Genomic DNA, 20585 nt, shown 5'->3' with positions numbered 1-20585 from the left:
ATGTGCCTGAGGAATGGCACAAGGTCAAGAATAGTGAGACATGAGACTAGGAAGGCAAGGTGGAATCATTTGATGAAGGGCCTTGAATGCCAGGGTAAAGAGTTTAGAATTGATCTCATAAACAGCAAGGAGTCGCTCTTGGTTCTAAAGCAGGGGAGTGACATGTTGAAAACAGTAATTTAGGAGGAAAGTAAAAGCAGTGATTAGAAGCATTTTAAGAGAGGCTTCTGATTCATTTATGAGTTATCTCCAGGTAATGTGCTGAGGCCATCTGGAGCCTAGAGACACGGCTGTTCTCAGTGTAATTCAGACCAGGAAAGTTTTGTCTCAGAAAATGTAGGTTAAGGAAAATCCACATATCAGTCAACTAAGATCATGGGTTTGGTTCACGTGTAGGCCAGTTACCTTTCCAACTGGAAGAAAGCTGATGAATCCTATTCTCAGAGATGTAAAACTGAAGGGAACCTTAGAGATCATCTAGTCCAGCCTCCTTGTTTTACAGATGAGAAAAGTCAGACCCAGAGATGGAGAGTGATTTGGCCAAGGTCATATAGTTAGTTGCAGGGGCAGCATTTGGACTCAGGTCCTCTGATTCCAAAGCTCATGCTCTTTCCCCAATAGTCTGATCCTTTCATTTACAAAAGAGGAAAGTGCAGCCTGGAGTAGGGAACTCATTTGCCCAAGGGCACAAAGATAATATCACTCAATTCCATCCACGTTTAATCCCAACCAGGTACCTCATGATGAATACTCTTGGTTTCAAGGAGTAGGCTGAACAGTGTGGATAATTCAGTGTAGTCTGTACCCACTGCCAGAAGCAAACCTCAGTTCATTTCCTTTGACTAGTGTCAAGAGAGTCTTTGCGAAGGAAGCAACAGGATATTCCCTATTCCCATTGAGGGCTTCCAGGCCTCAAGGTCTCAACATTGATGTCATCCTTGACTCCTCACTCTCCTTCACTCTGCATATGGAATCAGATGTCAAATCAATGGATCAAACACAAATCATTGATTAAGTGCTTGCTATACTCCAAGGCCTATCCTAGGCCCCAGGACTATAAAAGTTATTATAGAAGTATATGTAAAATACAGGGCAGCTAGGGGGCACATGGATAGAATATCAGGTGTAGAGTCAGAAAGACTCATCTTCATGAGTTCAAGTCTGTTCTCAGACACTTACTAACTGTGTGACCCCAGGCAGGTCACTTAACCCTGTTTGCCTCAGTTTTCCCATCTGTAAAATGAACTGGAGAAGGAAATAGCAAACCACTCCACTCTCTTTGCCAAGAAAACCCTAAATTGGGTCAGGGAGAGTTGGACCTAGCTGAAACAACTGAACACCAGCAATAAAATGTAAAATAGATGTGGTATAAGTGCAAGACAATTTTAGCAAGGGTGGCAGTCTCTGGGGGTTGAGAGTGGGGAGAATCAGAAAAGGCATCATGTAGAAGATAGTGCGGAAGCTGAGTTTTAAAGAAAATGAGGGGTTCTGTGAAGTGGAGGTGAGAAAGGAGAACATTCAAGGAGTAATAGTGGACGAAGGCCAGTTTGGCTCCAGGGGTGGGGAACCTTTGGCCTTGAGGCCATACGTGGCATTCTAGATTCTTTTGACTGAATCCATTCCAAAGGGCACACTTAAGGACCCAGAAGGCCACATGTGACCTCAAAGCCTCAGGTTCCCTACTCCTGCCTAGACCACAGGATTAGGGAAAAGGAATGATGTATAATGAAGTTGGAAAGGTCAGTTGGGGCCAGGTTATGGAGATTCATAAAAAATAAATATCCAATAAATTTGGGAAGAAAGGGGGGGGGGGGCCAGGAAAGGTCACGTGGAGAAGGTGACATTTGAGTTGAGTTTTGCAGGAAAGTCGGAATTCTAAAATGTACAGATGAGGAGGGAGAACATTCCAGACATGGTTGATGACCAGCATGAAGTGTAGAGATAGGAGATAGCATGTTTATGTATGAGGAATAGCAAGGCCAATTTGGCCAGACCTTAAAGTACATGAAAAGCCAACCACTCAACAAGGGATGGTTTGGGGGCAGCCTCCTCTATGCACTTCCCCACCAAGACTGAACCTGGTCTGTGTAAGTTCAGAGCTTTGGACCAGGTCAGAAATGAGAGCTATGCTACAGAAAGGTGAAGCCAGTTTTGGTTTTTAAAATTTACCATGGATAGATCATATGTCTAGAATCAAGAGTTTGACTATGTTGGGAAAAGACTTTCCTCTAACTGCTTTCTTTGAGATGACGAAGATGTTCGGTAATAACTGTGAGGAGCACTTGTCTTTATCGCAGGGTAAACTATAGTCCTCCTTTTTCTGCCAAAATATGAGCACTCTTGTGGTGCTTCTAAAGTCCTTCTCCAGAGCCTTCTACCCCTCCAACTCAGATACTTAGGCCATGAAGCAGTTCTTTAACGTCTCCTGCTATTACCAAATGACGGAAGGAATTCACGGTGGGTATGTGCCTGTGCTTGTGTTTTGTTTAAACAGTGTGCCCGAGGATTGAGAAGGTGTCTTTGAAGCTACATGTTTTGAGTGAATGCCTCAGTGGTGCCCAGATAAATTTAGCTCCAAATAATCGTCAGGCTGAGAAAAAGAACCATTTTCACCTCAGCTCAATCTGTTGAACAACTGCTATGTAAGCATTAGGAGGATTCTAGACATTCTCTCTCTCTCTCTCTCTCTCTCTCTCTCTCTCTCTCTCTCTCTCTCTCTCTCTCTCTCTCTCTCTCTCATTTTCTCTTTCTTCCTCCTTCCCCCCTTACTTTCTCTCTCCCTCCCTCTCTTTCTCTCTCTCCCTCCTCCCCTCCTTCCCTCTCTCCCTCCCTCCCTTTCTCTCTGTCTCTCTCTTTCTCTCTCATTTTCTCTCCCTCCTTCCCTCCCTCTCTCTCTCTTTGTCTCTTTCTCTCTCTCTCTCTGTCTCTCTCTTTCTCCCTCCCTCTCTCTCTTTTTCTCTCTCTCCATACCTCCCTCCCCTTCCTCTGCTTCTACACCCCCCCCATCTTTCTTTATTTCTCTTCCTCTGTACAAGATATTGAAGAACAATAGCCACTGAGGGGATAAAGGAAAGGTCTTATGGAAAAGAAGGTAGCCCTTGAGTTGACTTTTGAAGGAAACAAGGGATTCTTAGGAGCAAAGGGAGAGCATTCCAGGTATGGAAGATTGCCAGCAAAAAGGTGCAGAAGTTCCTTCTATCTCTTTGTGTCTCTATCTCTGTCTCTGTTTTTGTCTCTCTGTCCCTGGGTCTCATTCTCTGCATCTGTCTCTTTGTCTCAGTCTTGTCTGTGTCTCTCTCTGTCTGTCTCTCCCCCCTCCCTACAATCTCTGGGGAAATCTATTATGTCTGTCTTTGTCTGTCTCTGTCTCTGTCTCATTCTGTTTCTCTCTGTACCTCTCTCTGTCTCTGTCTCTCCCCCCCCCCTTCTCTGGGGGAGTCTCTTAACAGCTCTGAACTTCAGTGTCCCCATCTGCACAAAGGGGACAATATCTATGATAACTCCTTTATAACATTGTATAAGATAAGGTAATGGATGTGGAACTGTGACCATCCTGCCGTCACTGTCTGAAGGCCAGGTGCGTTAGGTTTCATTCCTTCCCCAGGATTCTCCAGTTCCCTTAAGGGGTTTGGAATATGTCTAGTCTCTGCCCATGGCTTAAATTCCCACTGATTGTTTCCCCAATTTTAGGACATTATCAGAACCTCAGTTCCATTTACAAAGGAATATTTTCCTCAAAGGTTTAGGAAAAAACAAATATACAAACATCCCCCTAACTGCCCAATATCCTACCCCACCTTGTATTACCTCAGTCTCCAGAGAGAAGGGGGTTAAGTTCACAGTTTAACTCAATTATGCTATAACTGTAGTCTCCCTAAATGCTAAATCCAAAGCACTAGAAGCTTTGTTCGAAAGGTTTCCCTGCTCAGCTGGCAGCGACATCCAGTCTGGAATCCTGCCTCCAAGGTCATTGTGGCTCAGGCTCCCACAGTCTAATGGTGGCATTCCAGGTGTCAATGATGCTTGGCAGCCAGAGAGTCTCTAAGGTGCCATTCTGCTTACATGGAAACAGAATCTCTGATTTCACTCATTACCAGTAAAAACTATTTACCAGTAAAAACTATTTATAATCCAAAATGTGAATAGCAAATTTCTTTGACACATTTGCTGGATTTTCATCATTTCTTTTCAACACTCACCATTCAGTCACCCAGTTTGTCATCCATCGAATTGGTAACAGAATTGGCAAAATATCCTGTTTTCCTGACCCCCTCCCTCATTCATTATTCCTTCTTTCCTCATCTATAAACCTCTTCTTCCTGGATTTCAAAGACTTCCTACAACTTTCCACCCCACATTTCTAGCCTTCAACTTTTTCTCCAGACAAACTGAAATGTTCTCTACTCTCCCTACCCCACCCCAGATGCTTTACTCTGATATTTTCTACCTTCATCCTTTTGATCATTCTTTTCCTTATGCTGAGAATGACCTTCTTCCTGTTTTGTACCTGTTGGATTACTGGTGGTGGTGGTGTTCAGCTGTTTCAGTCATGTCCAACTCTTTCTGACCTCATTTGGGATTTTATTGGCAAAGACACTGGAGTGGTTTGCCATTTCCTTTCCAGCTCATTTTACAGATGAGAAAACTGAGGCCCACAGGGTTAAATGTCTTGTCCAGGGTCACACAGTTAGTAAATATCTAAATCCTGATTTGAATTCAGGAAGATAAGTCTTCCTGACTCCAGGCCGGCACTCTATCCACTGTGCCACCTAGCTGTCCTTGTTGGATTATAACCCAACCTTTAAAACGGAGCTCAAATACTCCTGAATCCAGGAAGCCTTCCCTGATCTCTAGGACTCCAACAGCACTTTAGTCAGTTATCAGGCTCTTGCTATGAGCCAGACTCTGTCCTAAACACTGTGTGTGTGTTCGTCCTTCGTTGCCGAAGACCATGCCATCAAAGAAATGATGACATGACTTGCACTTGACTGTTTTGAGTGAGAGAGGGCTGTGCAGGTCACCAGCCTCAATTCTCCTCCAGAGCCATCTGAATCCAGTGACCAGATATTCATCAGGATGACTGGAGATGACCCAGGATGAGGCAGTTGGGGTTAAATGACTTGCCCAAGGTCACATAGCTAGTGAATGTCAAGTGTCTGTGAAAGGCAGTCAGTCAACAAGCATTTATGAAGAGCCTACTATGTGTCAAGCACTGTACTAAACACTAGAGACATGAAGAAAGGCAGTTAGTCAACAAGAATTTGTGAAGTGCCTACTATGTGCCAGGCACTGTGCTGAGTGCTAAGGATTCAAAGAAAAGCAGAAGACAGTTCTTGTTCTCAAGAAGGTCACAGTCTACTGGGGAGATAACAAGCAAACCACCAAATGCAAACACAACCTTGTACAAACAAGAAAAGGCACCAACACAAAAAAAGCCCCCACCAGTCAGGCACACTCTAAGGGAGGAGACCGCACAGAGCTAGGTTACTGGGAGCATAGAAAATACTCCTAGGGAAAATGTAGGGAGTCTGAGAGGGGAAGGCCTGGGTAGCTGGGAGGACCAGGAAAGACCTCCTGCAGAAAATGGCCTTGGAGCTGGCTCTGAGAGGAAGCCAGATGTTTTCCAGCTCTCCTCCATTCGTCATGTATCCTCTTGTGTCTTTTGCACTTAACAGCTCTCCAGGTACTGGGAGTCTCTTTTATCTTATCTGCTCTGATTCCCTTAGTCAGGAGCCCAAGGTTCTACAAACAAGAGGCAGTCAATAAGTGTTTGCTGACCTGAATACAAACCCTCCCTCTTGGCAGCTGCTGGGAAGGAGACTCGGCCATGCTTTGCTAAGGCAGCGGATTGGAGGGACTGGCACACATTTTCTCCCGTGCAATGGCTGTTATGCTCCAACGGCTGTCATTTCATTCGTGTGCTTTGTCAGCACATTTTGGAGCTAGTCCCTGCCCTCTCTGGGAGTCGGAAACTGGGTCACATGCTGGAGAGGAGAGAGTTGAAAATATTTCCTGCCCCCACCATTGCTCTGAGTGAATAATGTTAAACAGTATCAAAAGTTCAAGTTCACAGACCCCTCAGCAAAAATGTCCCAGAGACCCTCTTACATTTTGTTTGAAAAGCAGGATCATAATAAGCAGATTTCTGGTTTCCTTTGGAGGGGCTATGCTTTCTGATGCCCTGCAGTGTGCAACTCAAACCAGTCACTGGCATGAATCTCATTTTGGGGGAAGGGAAAGGAACAAGAATTTATATAGAACCTATTCTGTACCAGGCACTGTACCAAGTGCTTTTCCAAATATTTTCTCGTTTGATCCTTGTAACAATTTTGCAAGGAAGGGCCCTTCATTATCCTCATTTTACAGTTGAGGAAACTGAGGCAGAAAGAAGTTAAGTGACTTCCCACACTAGTAAATGTTACAGGTCACATTTGAACTCAGCTCTCCCTGGCTCCATACCCAGGCTCCCTAGTTGTCATTCAGTCATTTTGGTTGTGTCTGATTCTTTATGACTCCATCTGAGGTTTTCTTTGCAAAGATACTGGAGTGGTTTGCTACTTCCTTCTCTGGCTCATTTTACAGATGAGGAAATTGAGGCAAATAGGGTTAAATGACTTGCCCAGGGTCACACAGCTAGGAAGTATCTGAAGACAAATTTGAACTCAGGTCTTCCTGACTCCAGACCCAGGCTCCCTAAGGGTAACTCATGTTGTGTGAGCATGGACTTGGGAAGAGATGAGTCAGAGCTTGACTTATCTCCAGACATGGCACACACTAAGATAATTTGATTACTATTGTGATCTTAATATCATAGATTTATAGCTGAAAGGGACTTTTGTGTACAACACCTGCATTTTACAGATGAAGAAATAGATCTGCTCAGGATCCCACACACAGCCTAAAAATAGCTGAGGCATCAGATGTGGGATTCAAACCTAGGTCTTCCTGGATCCAAGACCAGAGCACCATCCCTAAGCTATTCTGCCTAGAGCTCTGATTTCCTAGGAGCCCTCCATGCCTCTACTCTCTCTCCTGTTTCTCCATCCTTTTTGTTGCTGCCAGACAGTTATCCCTAAAACATTATTTTCTTCTGGTCATTTTCCTGCCTATAGTAGCCTCTCCTTGCCCTCAGGGTGAAGATTCCATCCCACCCCCATTTCTTCTTTTCCTCCACACATGTTTAACTCTCTCTTTTCTTATTGAAATTACTATCTCATTTACTTTCTTGTGCATGCGCCATGTTCTTTCCAGCCCTAAAGAGGAGGGACACAGATAGTTATATTTCTGTGACTTTGGTCCCCTCCACTACTGCCACCCTAACCTCCTTCAGCTTCTCTTATGGAAATGCCTTCCTTCTTCTCTTTCTATCCAAACCTGAACCTTCTGGCAAGGCCCAGCTTCCATAAATCCTTCCCCATGTTATTCAGGCTTCTCGTTAATTTCTTCTTGTCTGATCTGCTTATATGCTGCACCTTTGAAGTCTGTGCCACACTTGATTCCACATCTTATATTGATCTCTTCTGTTGATAGATATATATCTTATATTAGATATATGTGATATATATTATATATAGATATATTAGATATGTCTTATATTAGATGTGGTTTACTTGTGATGGTAATACTGCTGATAGCTCTTTTATATGTAGGCAGCCATTTGTGTTTTTCAGATGGCTTCCCCCTAAATAATCTGAACTTGGATGACTCTGGAAGACAGAGTGAGACTGACAACTTGGTGCAACTTAGTTTCTCTTAAATCCAGTTTACCCATGAGTCAAGATGTCACCCTGTGATATCACTGGTCCTCTTCATAATGAAGGACAACATAAATAATCTTACTAATTTGCATAGCAGTCCTGTGAAGGAGGTAATACCAGTATTATCATTCCCCTAATTAAGGGAAAGAAATTGAGACTCAAGACCCTTCTGAGGAAAGAAATCTTTATAAGGTCCCTTCCTGCCTTAATGTTCTCTGGGTCTCTCATTTAAAAATTGGCAGCATCAGAACCTGATGTCAAATTCTTATTATTAACCTTAGAACATTGTTCTTTAAACTATATCTTCAGCTCCTTGAGGGCTGGATAGGAGACCTCTCTTGTATTGATGTAGACTATAGGATAATTAATAAATATTTGTCTCTTCAATGATTTGCAAAAACTCTAGTATATCCCCTAGTGTTATCAGCCAGGGGAGAAAGCAAAAAACATTTTTTTGCAAGACATAGACTTCATTTTGGCAGCCATGGGGGAACCATTTGGGATATCATCTGGGAAATATTTCCTACCTCAAAGACTTCCTTGCTTCAGATTTCCTTGAGATATGACTCCTTACCCAACTGGATATGCCAATTCAGGACAAAGCCTGTATGTCATGTCAGAGAAGTGTTAATGGTATGATTATTCTTTTGTCTATGCAGGGATTTGAAACTGGATAATATTCTTCTCGATGCAGAAGGTCACTGTAAGCTGGCTGATTTTGGGATGTGTAAGGAAGGGATTTTGAACGGTGTGACCACTACCACTTTCTGTGGGACTCCCGATTACATTGCGCCAGAGGTGAGTTCTCTACCCACGGTGGGCTTGACAGCCCACAAAGGTGTACCAGGTAAGCAGGTTTTCCCAGGCACTGTGCTGGCCTTTGTCCTGGGAGGACCTGTGATCAACCTGGGGGTAGGAGGTGGAGGAGGAGAAGCCTGCTGAACTCAAACTGAAGGAAGTGATCAGGATTGTCAACTGATGAAAGCCCAGAACTAAAAGAAACACATCACCCCTCAATGTTGCTTTCACTGCTGGGCATTCTGTAAGAACTCTAAGAGCAAGCAGTTTTATCACTGACAAATCACTAATGATAAATTCATGACTCTATCACCTCAAAGGATTTGCTTTGGATTTTTTTTTCTCCCTCAATAGCAACAGGACAGAAAAGGGAAGGGAAGGACATTTTTCTGTATGTTTAAATTGAAAATGGTGTCAAAGTTGGTGATTTCATCTTGTCACTGGTTTTAAAAGTAAAAACAAGTAAACTCATCCTAAAGTTTGTGTTTGTTCTCAGCTTCTCCAAATCAGCCTGGTAGATGGACCAGGGAAACACTGAATTCACTGTGGGGCGATAAAGATCATTTCCAGCATGACATTTGACAGATGCTTGAAAAGAACAATTGGTCAGGTTTTAATGGTAATAAAATGGAAACAAGTGGGTGTTCATAAGCCCTTCCTTTTCCCCACTCCATGGAGTCATTCATTTTCAAAGCAACTCGGGAGCTACTTCATTTAATATATGAATTCTCTGAAGAGCAGAGAGGACCAGTCCATCCTTGACTCATATGCCCTTTCACCAAGTGCTCTAGAAACCTGAGGTGTGGGAAGTCAGGAAGCCCCATTCTGGACCCAGCTCTACCACTTAATTTACTGTGTAACCTCAATCCAGTTACTGAACCTCTCTGACAGGTTCCTCCTCTAACAGATGGGGAGAGTCATAGGACCTGCCCTAACAGGGTTCTTGGGAAAACATAAAGGAGATTACCTAGGTGGACTTGGAAAGCACAAGCAGCTATCCAAACAGATGTACAAATAAGCATACGATCTGGGGTCATTAGAAGCAAGGGACAAAAGGAAAGAGAGTTGGCATCCTGTATTAATGTTATGAAGCATACAGGTATTTGTTGACCCTGTCTCAATACTTTTCTCCTCTGTGTATGTCCTGTGCTTGGGCAGGCTCCCTTCCCTAGATCTTAGGGATCTTGGCTTATCTCCTTCTCTTTCACATCCATCTCAAGTGGTTGATTAATCTTGTTGTCCCAACAACACCATGACCTGGAAACTTCCATCTCTGAAGTCAGTTCCTGCCTGTTTTCTCCCAATTCCAATTCCCCTCCACCCTGGGTGTTGACTACAAAACCCAATGCCCTCCCACTTGATGCAGGCTGTCAACACCTCCATCTTCAAGAAGGCAATTAGGAAGTAGAGATTAACAGAGCCAAGCCTAGCAAGAATCTTACAAAATATGGCACCCCAAAAGAAGTGGGAAGCCACTGAGAAGGGTGAACAGGGTGTTACCAAAGATTCAATCAAATCTATCTGAAAGTTCACCCACAGGTCACCTTGCCAACATACTGGGAGACCAAGGCCTCCTCCCTGTTACTGAAGGCAGTGACTAAACTCCTGGCTTTTGCTCATCTAGAACAATAAAGCCATCAGGGTAGGCTTCCTGGAGGAAGTGGTATTCAAAGTGAACCTACTAGGGAAGAAGAAATTAAAAGGGTGTCTTTCTTCTTGGCTAAGGACTTTGTTTTTAATACCCCTTTTCTAATTTTACGGCTTCAGAGTCAGGAAAAAACTGTCTCCTCTTTACAAAAATCTTGGAGAGCTGTCCTGTTTTAGTGGGGAGCATTGGATGATTATAGAGCAAGAAGGTGAAGTGACAGAAGTGATGGCTACAGCTTTCCCATAACCTCCACCCAGCTTGGAAGCAGAGCTCCAGAGAGGCAGCTTCTGGGATAGGTTGGCATTTCAATTCCTTCTCCTTCCTCTGCCCTCCCTCTGTTGAGCAAAGAGAGGGGAAGGTGCAGAGTCAAGGACTTGATGAACTGTTCAATAACAACATGCTCTCCAGGACCCAGGACAAGGATGCTTCCGCCCATCATCCAAAACCTCTCCACTTGCAGTGGTTTCTGCAGCAGAGTGCTGAGCCATCTGCATTCTTACTGATTCTCCCTTTGTGGGCACCCATTTCATAGTATTGTCTGTTTGAGAACTGAAAAGATTATGAGATTGTAGGACTCTAAACTAAAAAAGAACCCTACAGCTCATAGAAGGCAGTCCAAAAAACCTTAGAGTCCAGTACTCTATGCTGTGAGATGGCTGGTCAGGGGGCAGAACTTTTGTTGAGTTGTTTCAGTCATGTACAACTCTTCATGACCCCACTTGGAGTTTTCTAGGCAGAGATACTGGAGTGGTTTGGCCTTTCCTTCTCCAGCTTATTTTAAAGATGAGAAAACTGAAGCATACAGGGTTAAATGACTTGCCCAGGGTCACATAGCTAGTAAGTGCCTGAGGCTGGATTTGAACTCAGATCTTAATGATTCCAGGCCTGTTGCTCTATCCACTATGCCACCCAGCTGCCCCCAAGCCATGAAACAGAACAAAGTTAACTGTCATACATGGTAGAGAACCTGTGACTTTAAACTTACTAGTACCATGCTCTTAGACATTGAGATAAAGGCTGCAGAACGTAATAGACTCACTAGCCAGTGAAGAATTTCAAGCTGACTACATTTCCTTAAATTTCTTTTTTAATTCAAAATTCTGCAGCCTGTCAGGAGTAAATAGGAATGAGTACATTAGGCTGGAGTCAGACCCCTCAGTCCTGCCTCTTCCTTTCCTAACTTACTGCTCTTGGATCTCAGAGCTCAGCCAAAGACTGGTGCCACACACCAGGAGGCTTCCCTTGCCAGTCTCCACAAGAATCACAAGGACCAGTGACCTGGAAGGATGCCTTGTCTTGGAGTAGCCTAGCCCCAGAAAGGCTGTGGGACTACTACAAAGCCACATAGCCAGATGGGGTATGGCGCACATGGGTCTGCAAACCCCATTCTAGTCTAAGCCTGGTTTCTTCGCTGAATCTTGTTCTTTACTAAGCTGTGTAACCTCAGGTACTCCCCTTCTAAGCATTTAGAGTTTGAAACTGGAAGAGATGTTAGAGATCATCTCATTTACAGACAAGGAAACTAAGACACAAATATTGCTGTTTGTCTAAGCATTTCACCAAATTCATATATAGGCCTTTTGACTCCAAACTAGAGTTTGGAGTTTATGCATAAACCTAGTCTTCAGTTTCCTCATCTGTTAAGTAAGGGGATGGCACTAAATCATCTCCAGCTTCCCTTCCCGCTCTACAGTCTGTGTTTCATATTCTCAGTTCATAATAATCTACGGAGCCTGGAGCTACCATTGCATTCATCCCACTTGTAAGTGAGATGCCACCCAACCTGTTTCAGACAGATAAGGATGGGTTATGTATCATGTAGGAAAGCCATGTTTCATTTTTCAATCATGGGGCTCACTCAGGGATTGCTTCTGTGTAGGTCAAGCTCACAACATTGGCACATATCTCTCTTAATTAGGAGTGGCTTTTCTTAAGGAAAAAACCTAGTCAGAAAAAGATGAGCCTTCAGAGCTACCTTCTCTTGCCTTTCTCCTTGTTGTCTATCTAAGCTTTATTTGACTCTTGCTAGGATCTGGGCCTTGCCACTAACTAGCTTTTTCCCACCCTGGACAGATCCTTCAGGAGCTAGAATATGGCCCCTCAGTGGACTGGTGGGCCCTAGGGGTGCTGATGTATGAGATGATGGCCGGGCAGCCACCTTTTGAGGCCGATAATGAAGATGACCTCTTTGAATCCATCCTCCATGACGATGTGCTCTACCCAGTCTGGCTCAGCAAAGAAGCTGTCAGTATTCTCAAAGCAGTGAGTATCTCTCCCTGAACCCCCTTTTGTATTCTCTGAACCTTCCCTGTGTCTCTGTCACATGTCCCATTTCTTTTTTAATTTAATTGTATTTTGTCAGTTAACAAGCATTTGGGGTTTTTCTCTTCCCTCACTGAAAAGAAGAAAGAAGAAAGAGAAAAAATATGTCCACTCAAGGAAAACAAATCCCCACATTGGCCATGTCCAGAAATGTATGTTGCCTTCTGCATCTGAAGTCTCTTTTGGGAGGTGGATAGCGTGCTTCATCGTTGGTTCTCTAGAATAGTGGCTGATCATCACATCGATCAGAGTTCGGAAGTCTTTTAAAACTATTGGTCTTTAGAATAATATTTTTATGTAAATTGTTCTCCTGGTTCTGCCCACTTCACTCTGCATTGGTTCATACAATTCTTCCAGGAGTTCTTTAAAGCCATTCCTTTCAACATTTCTTATGGCCCAATAGCATTCCATTACATTTGTATATGATAACTTATTCAAATGTATCCCAATTGATGGATATGCCCTTCATTTCCAGTTCTTTGCCACTACCAAAAGAGGTGCTATAAACATTTGTATATATATTTTCTCTTTATTTTGACCTCTTAGGATATAGATCTAGCACTATCTCTGAATCAAGTGGTAGGCATAGTGTCCATTTCTTTCTCATTCTCTCATTCATCATTCTTTCTTTCTCATTGTCTCTCTCTCTTCCCCTCTGTCTCTCCATTTCCTCTTCCCTCTTCCTTCTCTTCCTCTCCTTCTTTGACTCTCTTTCTCTCATCTGTCCTGTCCTTTCATGTTTTTTCTTCCCTTTCATAGCTGAATTGGAGGACCTAAGGATAGGCACTGTACTGGGAGTTCAGGCACAGTTCAGAGACTGCTGTCAGAAGGACATGGCCTGGGATAAATTATTCTGCTTGTGGGAAAGAAACAGAATGTTTGTGTTCTCTGTGGTTGTACACTCTCTAAATTTGTCTCCTCCAGCACCAGATTTTGGGAGGTGGGAGGAGGAAGGAGGCAAAATGCAAACAACTCAAGCTGCTTTGTTATCTTTGATCCCTAATACATCACATCCTGGGTGCTGGCTGGAAGGGGAGGGAGGCATCAGATAGGGATCTGTATGAATGCTGGCCTTCTGTCTAGCATGCTACCCAACTGGGTTGTGTTCACTTAATTTACCAGCCTGGTGGCTCAAGGAGTAGAGGGAGGGAGGGAGGAAGGAGGGAGAGAGGAGAGAGGGAGAGAGAGAGAAAGAGAGAGAGAGAGAGAGAGAGAGAGAGAGAGAGAGAGAGAGAGAGAGAGAGAGAGAGAGATTAAATTAAATAAAAATAGCATCTTCGTAACAGTGTGACCAATCATAAAACTTCCTGCTCCCAGTATTAGCAGTTTGGCTGGACAAGATGTCCATCTCTACCACACTGATTCCTCCCACATCTCAAAATGCTTCATGTTTGACAAGCACTGTCTTATTCTCATTGTATCTTCCTGAAAATTCTATAAAATGAACAGAGTATGTATTATGATGTCCCTGTGGCAGATGGGAAATTGTCTATTAGGGCTATGTGGATTGGGATGTACTGTCTTTTATTTCTATTTGTCTTTATAAATCTTAGGATCACAGGATTGACACTGGAATGGATCTTTGAAATCAAATCCTTTTGGAGGGCCTTAGAGAAGGCAAGAAGGAGGGAAAGAAGGAAAAAGAAAGAAGGAAGGGAAGAGGGAGGGAAGGAAAGAAAGAAAGAGGAAAGAAGGAAGGAAAGAGGGAAGGAAGGATGTATTAAGCACCTACTGTGTGCCAGATACTGTACTAAGTGCTCTAGAATTATTGTCTCATTTGATCCTCACAGCTATCATTACTCCTATTTTACAGTTGAGGAAAGTAAGGCAAATGGTGACTTGCCCAGGATTGTACAGCTAGTGAGTATACTAGTGAGTACTAAGTCCTAATTCCAGACCCTACACTCTATCCACCACACCACCTTGCTGTCTCTGCATGGTTTAGTGACATTACAATGAATGTGAAGTCAAAAGACCTGGATTCAAATTTTGGCTATGGTTCTTATTAGCCAGCTCATTTAGCCTCCAGGGATCTCAGTGTCCTCATATGCAAAATAGGACAAATTATATTCATATTACCTACCTTCAAGTTTTATGGTCACTAAAGCACTTATAAAAACTCATACAGATCAGCTGTTGATTATCCTACTAGGTAGTTAGCCTCCTCACTGACCTCTAATCTCTGCCTTCCCCAACCCATCCTCTACATAGCTGCTAACACAATTTTCCTAAAGCAGAGGGCTGCCTAGATCATTCTCCAGTGGTCTTCTGTTGTCTCTGAAGTTTGACATTTAAAACCCTTCCCAATCTCGAACTTTCTAGACTTATTATAATCACATGCCCATCTTAAATTGTTATTCCTTGCCCATCTCTGACCTCCACACCTTTGCTGAGACTGTCTCCCATGCCCAGAATGTACTCTCTCCTCACCTGCCTTGTAGAATCTTCCAAAGCTCAGCTCACATGCTGCCCCTTACAAGAGGTCTTCCCTGATCTCGCACCCCACCCTCCAGGGATCAGTGCCTCCGCTACCCTGAAATAACCTTATATCTCCATTGTTTACATTTTTTCATGTGTTTATTGTTTTCCCCCAGGAAAATGTTACCATCTTTGAGGGCCTAGCAAAATGTCTTGCTCTGAACACTTGGACCCAATTTTGTCATTGTTAGAGCTTAATAAATGTTTGTTGGCCAACTGATTCTTGACTCTCCATTTCATTCCTCCTGGTGATTCAGTAGAGAGTGCTGGGCTTGGAGCCAGCAAGACCTGAGTACAAAATCCTGCCTCAGACACGAGCTAGCTGTGTGACCCTGAGCAAGTTCACCTAACCTTCATCTGCCTCAACTTCCTCCAATATAAAATGAAGACTAGGATAGCATCTGCCACGTAACGTTGTGGGAATCAAATGAGATCATCTTAAAGCATTTTATATAGGGAATAGTTCTAAGCCTTAACAGTTTAAATGGCCAAATCAGATTTATTAGCACTAAAACTTTTGAAACATCCTGGATGTTATTTTCATTATTCTTAACATCATCTTCTTTCCTTAAGTTCCCAAATGCCCCCCAATATCTCACATTAATATAGTAGAGGACTTGACCTCATACTTTAATGGGAAAATCAAGGTCATCTACTGGGAACTCTCTTGAGTCTGTTCTAAAAATTGGTATGCGTCCTCCTCTACTCTGTCCTCCTTCCCTTCTGTCTCAGGAAAGGAGGTGTCCCAGCTTTTTGCTAAGTTTATCCCTCTTTCCCTCTGAAGCATTTGCCACCATTGACCATCCTTTGTTTGTGCACTAGCTCTGCCCCTGTGGTTTCAAAGACAAGCTTTCCTGACTCCCCTCTTATTTCTCTAATCATACATATTTTTTAAAAATTCATTTTATTTTTAATTCATAGAATAAAACAAACATTTCCATAACGTAGCATAATAAAAAAGATGATTGCACATGAAGCTGCAAATCTATTGGGCACAACTTGCTACTTCTTTTAAAGATATAATAAAGTTATCATGTAAATTTCTTTTCTTTTCCTTTTTTTCTTTTTCTTTTCTTCCCCTTTGTTGACTCCTTGCCCTTTTCAGCCACTCAATTAGCAACTGTTTTGCAAGGCTCTGTTTTTAGTCTTCTTCTATCTACTTTCCCCTTTATAATCTCATTTATTCCCAGAGCATTAACTGTCCTCTGAATGGAGATGACTCCCCAATCTTCTTTTTTCATTTGATAGTATTTTATTTTTTTCCAATTACATATATAGTTTTCAACATTCATTTTTGTAAGATTTTGAGTTCCAATTTTTTCTCCCTCCCTGCCCAAGATAGCAAACAATCTGATATAGGTTATACCTGTATAATCATGTTGAACTCATTTTCACATTAGTCATGTTGTAAAAGAAGAATCAGAACAAAAGGGGAAAACCACAGGAAGGAAATAAACAAAAAAAAAAGTAAAAATAGTATGTTTTAATATGCATTTAATCCACAGTTCTTTCTCTGCATGTGGATAGCACTTTCCATTACCAGTCTTTTGGAATTGTCTCAAATCATTGTATTTCTGAAATGAGCTAAGTCTATCACAGTTGATCATTGCACAATGTTGTTAGTGTGTGTACAGTGTTCTCTTGGTTCTACTCACTTCACCCAGCATCAGTTATCTAAGTCTTTCCAGGTTTTCGTGAGATCCCCCTGCTCATCATTTCTTATAGAACAATAGTTCTACATTACATTCATACACCACAACTTGTTCAGCCATTCTCCAATTGATGAGCATCACTACAATTTCCAGTTCTTTGCCACCACAAAAAGAACTAGTAAAAATATTTTTTTACATGTGTGTCCTCTTCCATATGATCTCTTTGGGATATAGACCTAATAGTGGTATTGCTGGATCAAAGGGTATGTACAGTTTGGTTCCCCATTGGGTATAGTTCCCAATTGTTCTCCAGAATGGTTGGATCAGTTCACAACTCCACCAACAATGCATTAGTGTTCCAATTTCCCCACTTCTTCTCCAGCATTTATAATTTTCCTCTTCAGTCATATTAGCCAATCTGATAGATGTGAGGTGGCACCGCAGAATTGTTTTAATTAGCATTTCTCTGGTCAGTAGTAATTTAGAGCATTTTTTCATATGACTGTAGATAGCTTTAATTTCTTCATTTGAAAACTGCCTATTCATATCCTTTGACCATTTATCAATTGGGGGATGATTTGTATTCTTGTAAATTTGAGTTAATTCTCTATATATTCAAGAAATGAGGTCTTCATCAGAAATACTGGCTGTAAAAATTGTTTCCCAACTTTCTGCTTTCCTTCTAATCTTGGTTACATTGATTTTGTTTGTACAAAACCTTTTTATTTTAATGTAAACAAAATTATCCATTTTGCATTTCATAATGTTCTCTCTCTATTGTTTGGTCATAATTTCTTCCCTTCTTCATAGATCTGACAGGTAAATTATTCCTTGCTTTCCTCAGTTGCTTATGATATCACCCTCTGTGTATGACTCCTCAATCTTTAGCTACTCTCTCTTGATCTCTAGACTTACATTTGCAAATGCATACAGAACTTTGTGTTGATGTCTTAGGAGCATACTTCAAACTCATCACATTCAAAACCAAGCTTATTATCCTCCTTCTGACTTCATTATGTCTGTCAATGGCACCAGGGCATGGCCCCTTTAATGAGGCAAAGAAAAGAAAGACATCAGACTGTGAGAGAAACAGCAACAAAAACAGTGATTTTGATAATCACTCTAAAGCCAGGAGGGTTCAGAAGACAGTTCTTAGGCAGGGGGTAGGAGCCCCATGGTGTCTGAACTTCACAGTACAGTAGGTTTAAGTGGAAGGGAAGGAAAGAGAAGGGAAACTAGTCAGTAAAACCCAATTCAGCTGGGCATCTGATCAGATTTATGAGATGAGGGAGGCTGAGGAGTTAAAAATGATGCTGCTATTACTGGAAGACTAGAAGGATGGTGGTGTCATTTATAGAAATAGAGATGGATGGATGAAGGGTGGGTTGTTGAGTGAGGGAGGTAATGACTTCCTTTTTGGATATGCTGAGTTTGAGATGCTTCTCAACATCCATTTTGGAATGTCCAATAAACGTTGGGTGATGTGAGACTGAAGCTCAGACTGGAAATATAGATTTGGAATTCATTGGTATAGAGATGATAATTACTGCCAAAAAAATCTTCTTTCTTCATCAATATGGTCATGTCACTCCTCTGCTCAAAGAATCTTCAGCATCTCCTTCTTTGCTGCTGAATAAAGTTAAAATTTTTACTTGGTATCCTTATAGCTCTGTCTCTCCAGCATTATCTAATGCTATTGCCCTATTATGTTCTAGATAAGGTGGAGTGATTGTCAGAACTTTGACACTTCTGTATCTTTGCTCACATCCTTCACTTCACCTAACATGCCCTCTCCTTCCCTCTCTCTTAGCCTCTTGAAGTCCTACCCATGCTTTCAAACCCAACTCTAATTTCACCTTCTTTTCTTCAGACTTTTTACATAGCACTTTAATGGCCCCTTACTTAATGTGTATAATTTTTCAGTATCATTTTTTTGTGTATATATTACATCTTCCATTAGACTTTAAGATCCATCAGGGCAAAGTTCCTTCTTTTTCTACACCTATCTCTCCCAAGCCTGAACTGCATATAGTAGGCATTTAAAGGTCTGTCAGATTGAGTTTGTTAGATGGCCAGCTCCTAGATACTTCAGACATAGTTAATGGGGTTCATTTTGTTAATGGACCTTTCTGTGAATCATTGAGTCTTTAGCTAGCACTGGAGGTCAGTCTGTGAGAAGAAGTCAATTTAGTTTAATAAACATTTATTAAACACTTACTCTGCGCATGAGTTGTTCTGCATCCAGGGAATAAAGGACAATCTGTACTCAGACATAGAGATCAAATTATGGTCAGAAACAAGGGGTCAATCCATGACCAACTTTAGTCTTTGGCCAACGTTAGAGGCCACTGTCTTGCCAAGGTTCAATTAAATTTAGTTTAGCAAACATTTATTAGGCACTACGCACAAGGATTAGTTTGCATCCAGGGCTGAGGAACAATCTGTACTCAGGTCTCAGGATCAATTTCTGGTCAAAGCCAAGGGTCAATCTATGACCAATATTAAGGGGTATCAGTGGTAGAGATCAATCCATGACCAGAGATCAAATCTGTTGAATAAACATTCATTAAGCACCTGGTATGTGCACAAATGTTAGTTTCCAGGGTTAGAGGTCAGTGTATGGCTTGGGATGAAGGTAAACCTTTGATTGAGTAATAATAAGTAGCAGTTACTTATATAACAGTTTAAGATTTGTAAAGCACTTTACATGTTACCTCATTTGATCCTCACAATAGCCCTATAAGGTAGGTAACTTCCTTTTTACAGATGAGCACATTGAGGCCAAGAGAGTTTGTATGATTTGTCCAGGGTCACACAGCTTGTAAGTGTCCAAGACAGGTTTTGAACTCGTCTTCCTGTACCACTTAATAAAGAACATATTTATTTATTTATTCCTTCAACCATTTATCCAAACATTCATTCATCCATCCATCCATCTTCTATGCATCAGTACATCCATCCGTTGATTCAACCAGTCTTTTTTGAGTACTGGCTATGTTGCCCATCCCTGGCACTGTGGAGAATCCAAGAGTAGGAAATATGGTTTCCTTCCTCTGTGAGGTTTACAGTTCAGCTGGGGAAATAACTCATAGCCATGAAAATCACCAAGAAAGTGACTTCACCTCTCAGTGTCAGTGTCAGTTTCTTCATTTGTAAAATGGGTATCTTAATATCTATACTACCTATTTTACAGGTGAGAAAGCAAAAATTTTCAAGCACCGTGTGCATCTCACGTCAGAAGATGTGTGTCCAAATCCTATTCTAACTCTTACTTTCTGTGTGAATTTAGGTAAATCATTTTATCGTTCTAGATCTTAGTTTCCTTATCTGTAAAATGGGGGGGGCGGAGTTGGGTAAGGTGATTTCTAAGATTTCTTACAAATTTACATCTGCAGTCCTACTATTAAAGAAGAATACAAGATAGTGAATGGTAACTGCCAGTAGAGTAACAGTTAATAAGTACATGGCAAAGTCACTAGAACTCAGTTGGTTAACTAAGATCTCATGGATGGTAGAATATTAGAGCTGGAGAGAACTTTAGAAATCCTGTAGTCCGAGCTTCTTATTTTACATATGAGAGAACTGAGGCCCAGAGAATTAAATGATTTATCCAAGTCCACAGAGGAAGTCATAAAACTGGGTCTAGAATTTGTGTCTTTCGGCCCAATAAACAACTCTACGTCTCAAGAAGTGTCTACTAAACAACTTCTATGCTAGACCTGTAGGGGAGACAAGGGAAGGGGAGCATGGGGTCTGGAGGAATCTATAGTCTCATTCAAACACATGAATTCATTAGATGTCAGCCAGAGGATATAAGGAATATACTTGGGATATAAGGAATAAACTTGGGATGGATAATGCAGGCAGTACTACATGCAGCTAGAAGCTTAACTAGGATTGTGGGGTGAGGAAGAGGAAGAAAAAGGAGAG

At 41.9% G+C, this 20585-nt stretch overlaps 1 protein-coding gene across 1 annotated transcript in view; it reads left to right on the top strand.

Moving 5' to 3' along the window:
- The window catches only part of PRKCE (protein kinase C epsilon), a 661730-nt gene that overhangs the window by 593863 nt on the left and 47282 nt on the right, over positions 1 to 20585 (top strand). The window contains exons 12-13 of the mRNA XM_072635707.1: positions 8417 to 8555; positions 12277 to 12465. Coding sequence (XP_072491808.1) covers positions 8417 to 8555; positions 12277 to 12465 — 328 coding nt within the window. The remainder of the gene's footprint in view (positions 1 to 8416; positions 8556 to 12276; positions 12466 to 20585) is intronic.

Source organism: Notamacropus eugenii, chromosome 1 (genome assembly GCF_028372415.1).
Source record: "Notamacropus eugenii isolate mMacEug1 chromosome 1, mMacEug1.pri_v2, whole genome shotgun sequence".
NCBI lineage: Eukaryota > Metazoa > Chordata > Mammalia > Diprotodontia > Macropodidae > Notamacropus > Notamacropus eugenii.
Note: the sequence above shows the minus strand (reverse complement) of the source record. Positions and strands in the feature narration are given on the sequence as shown.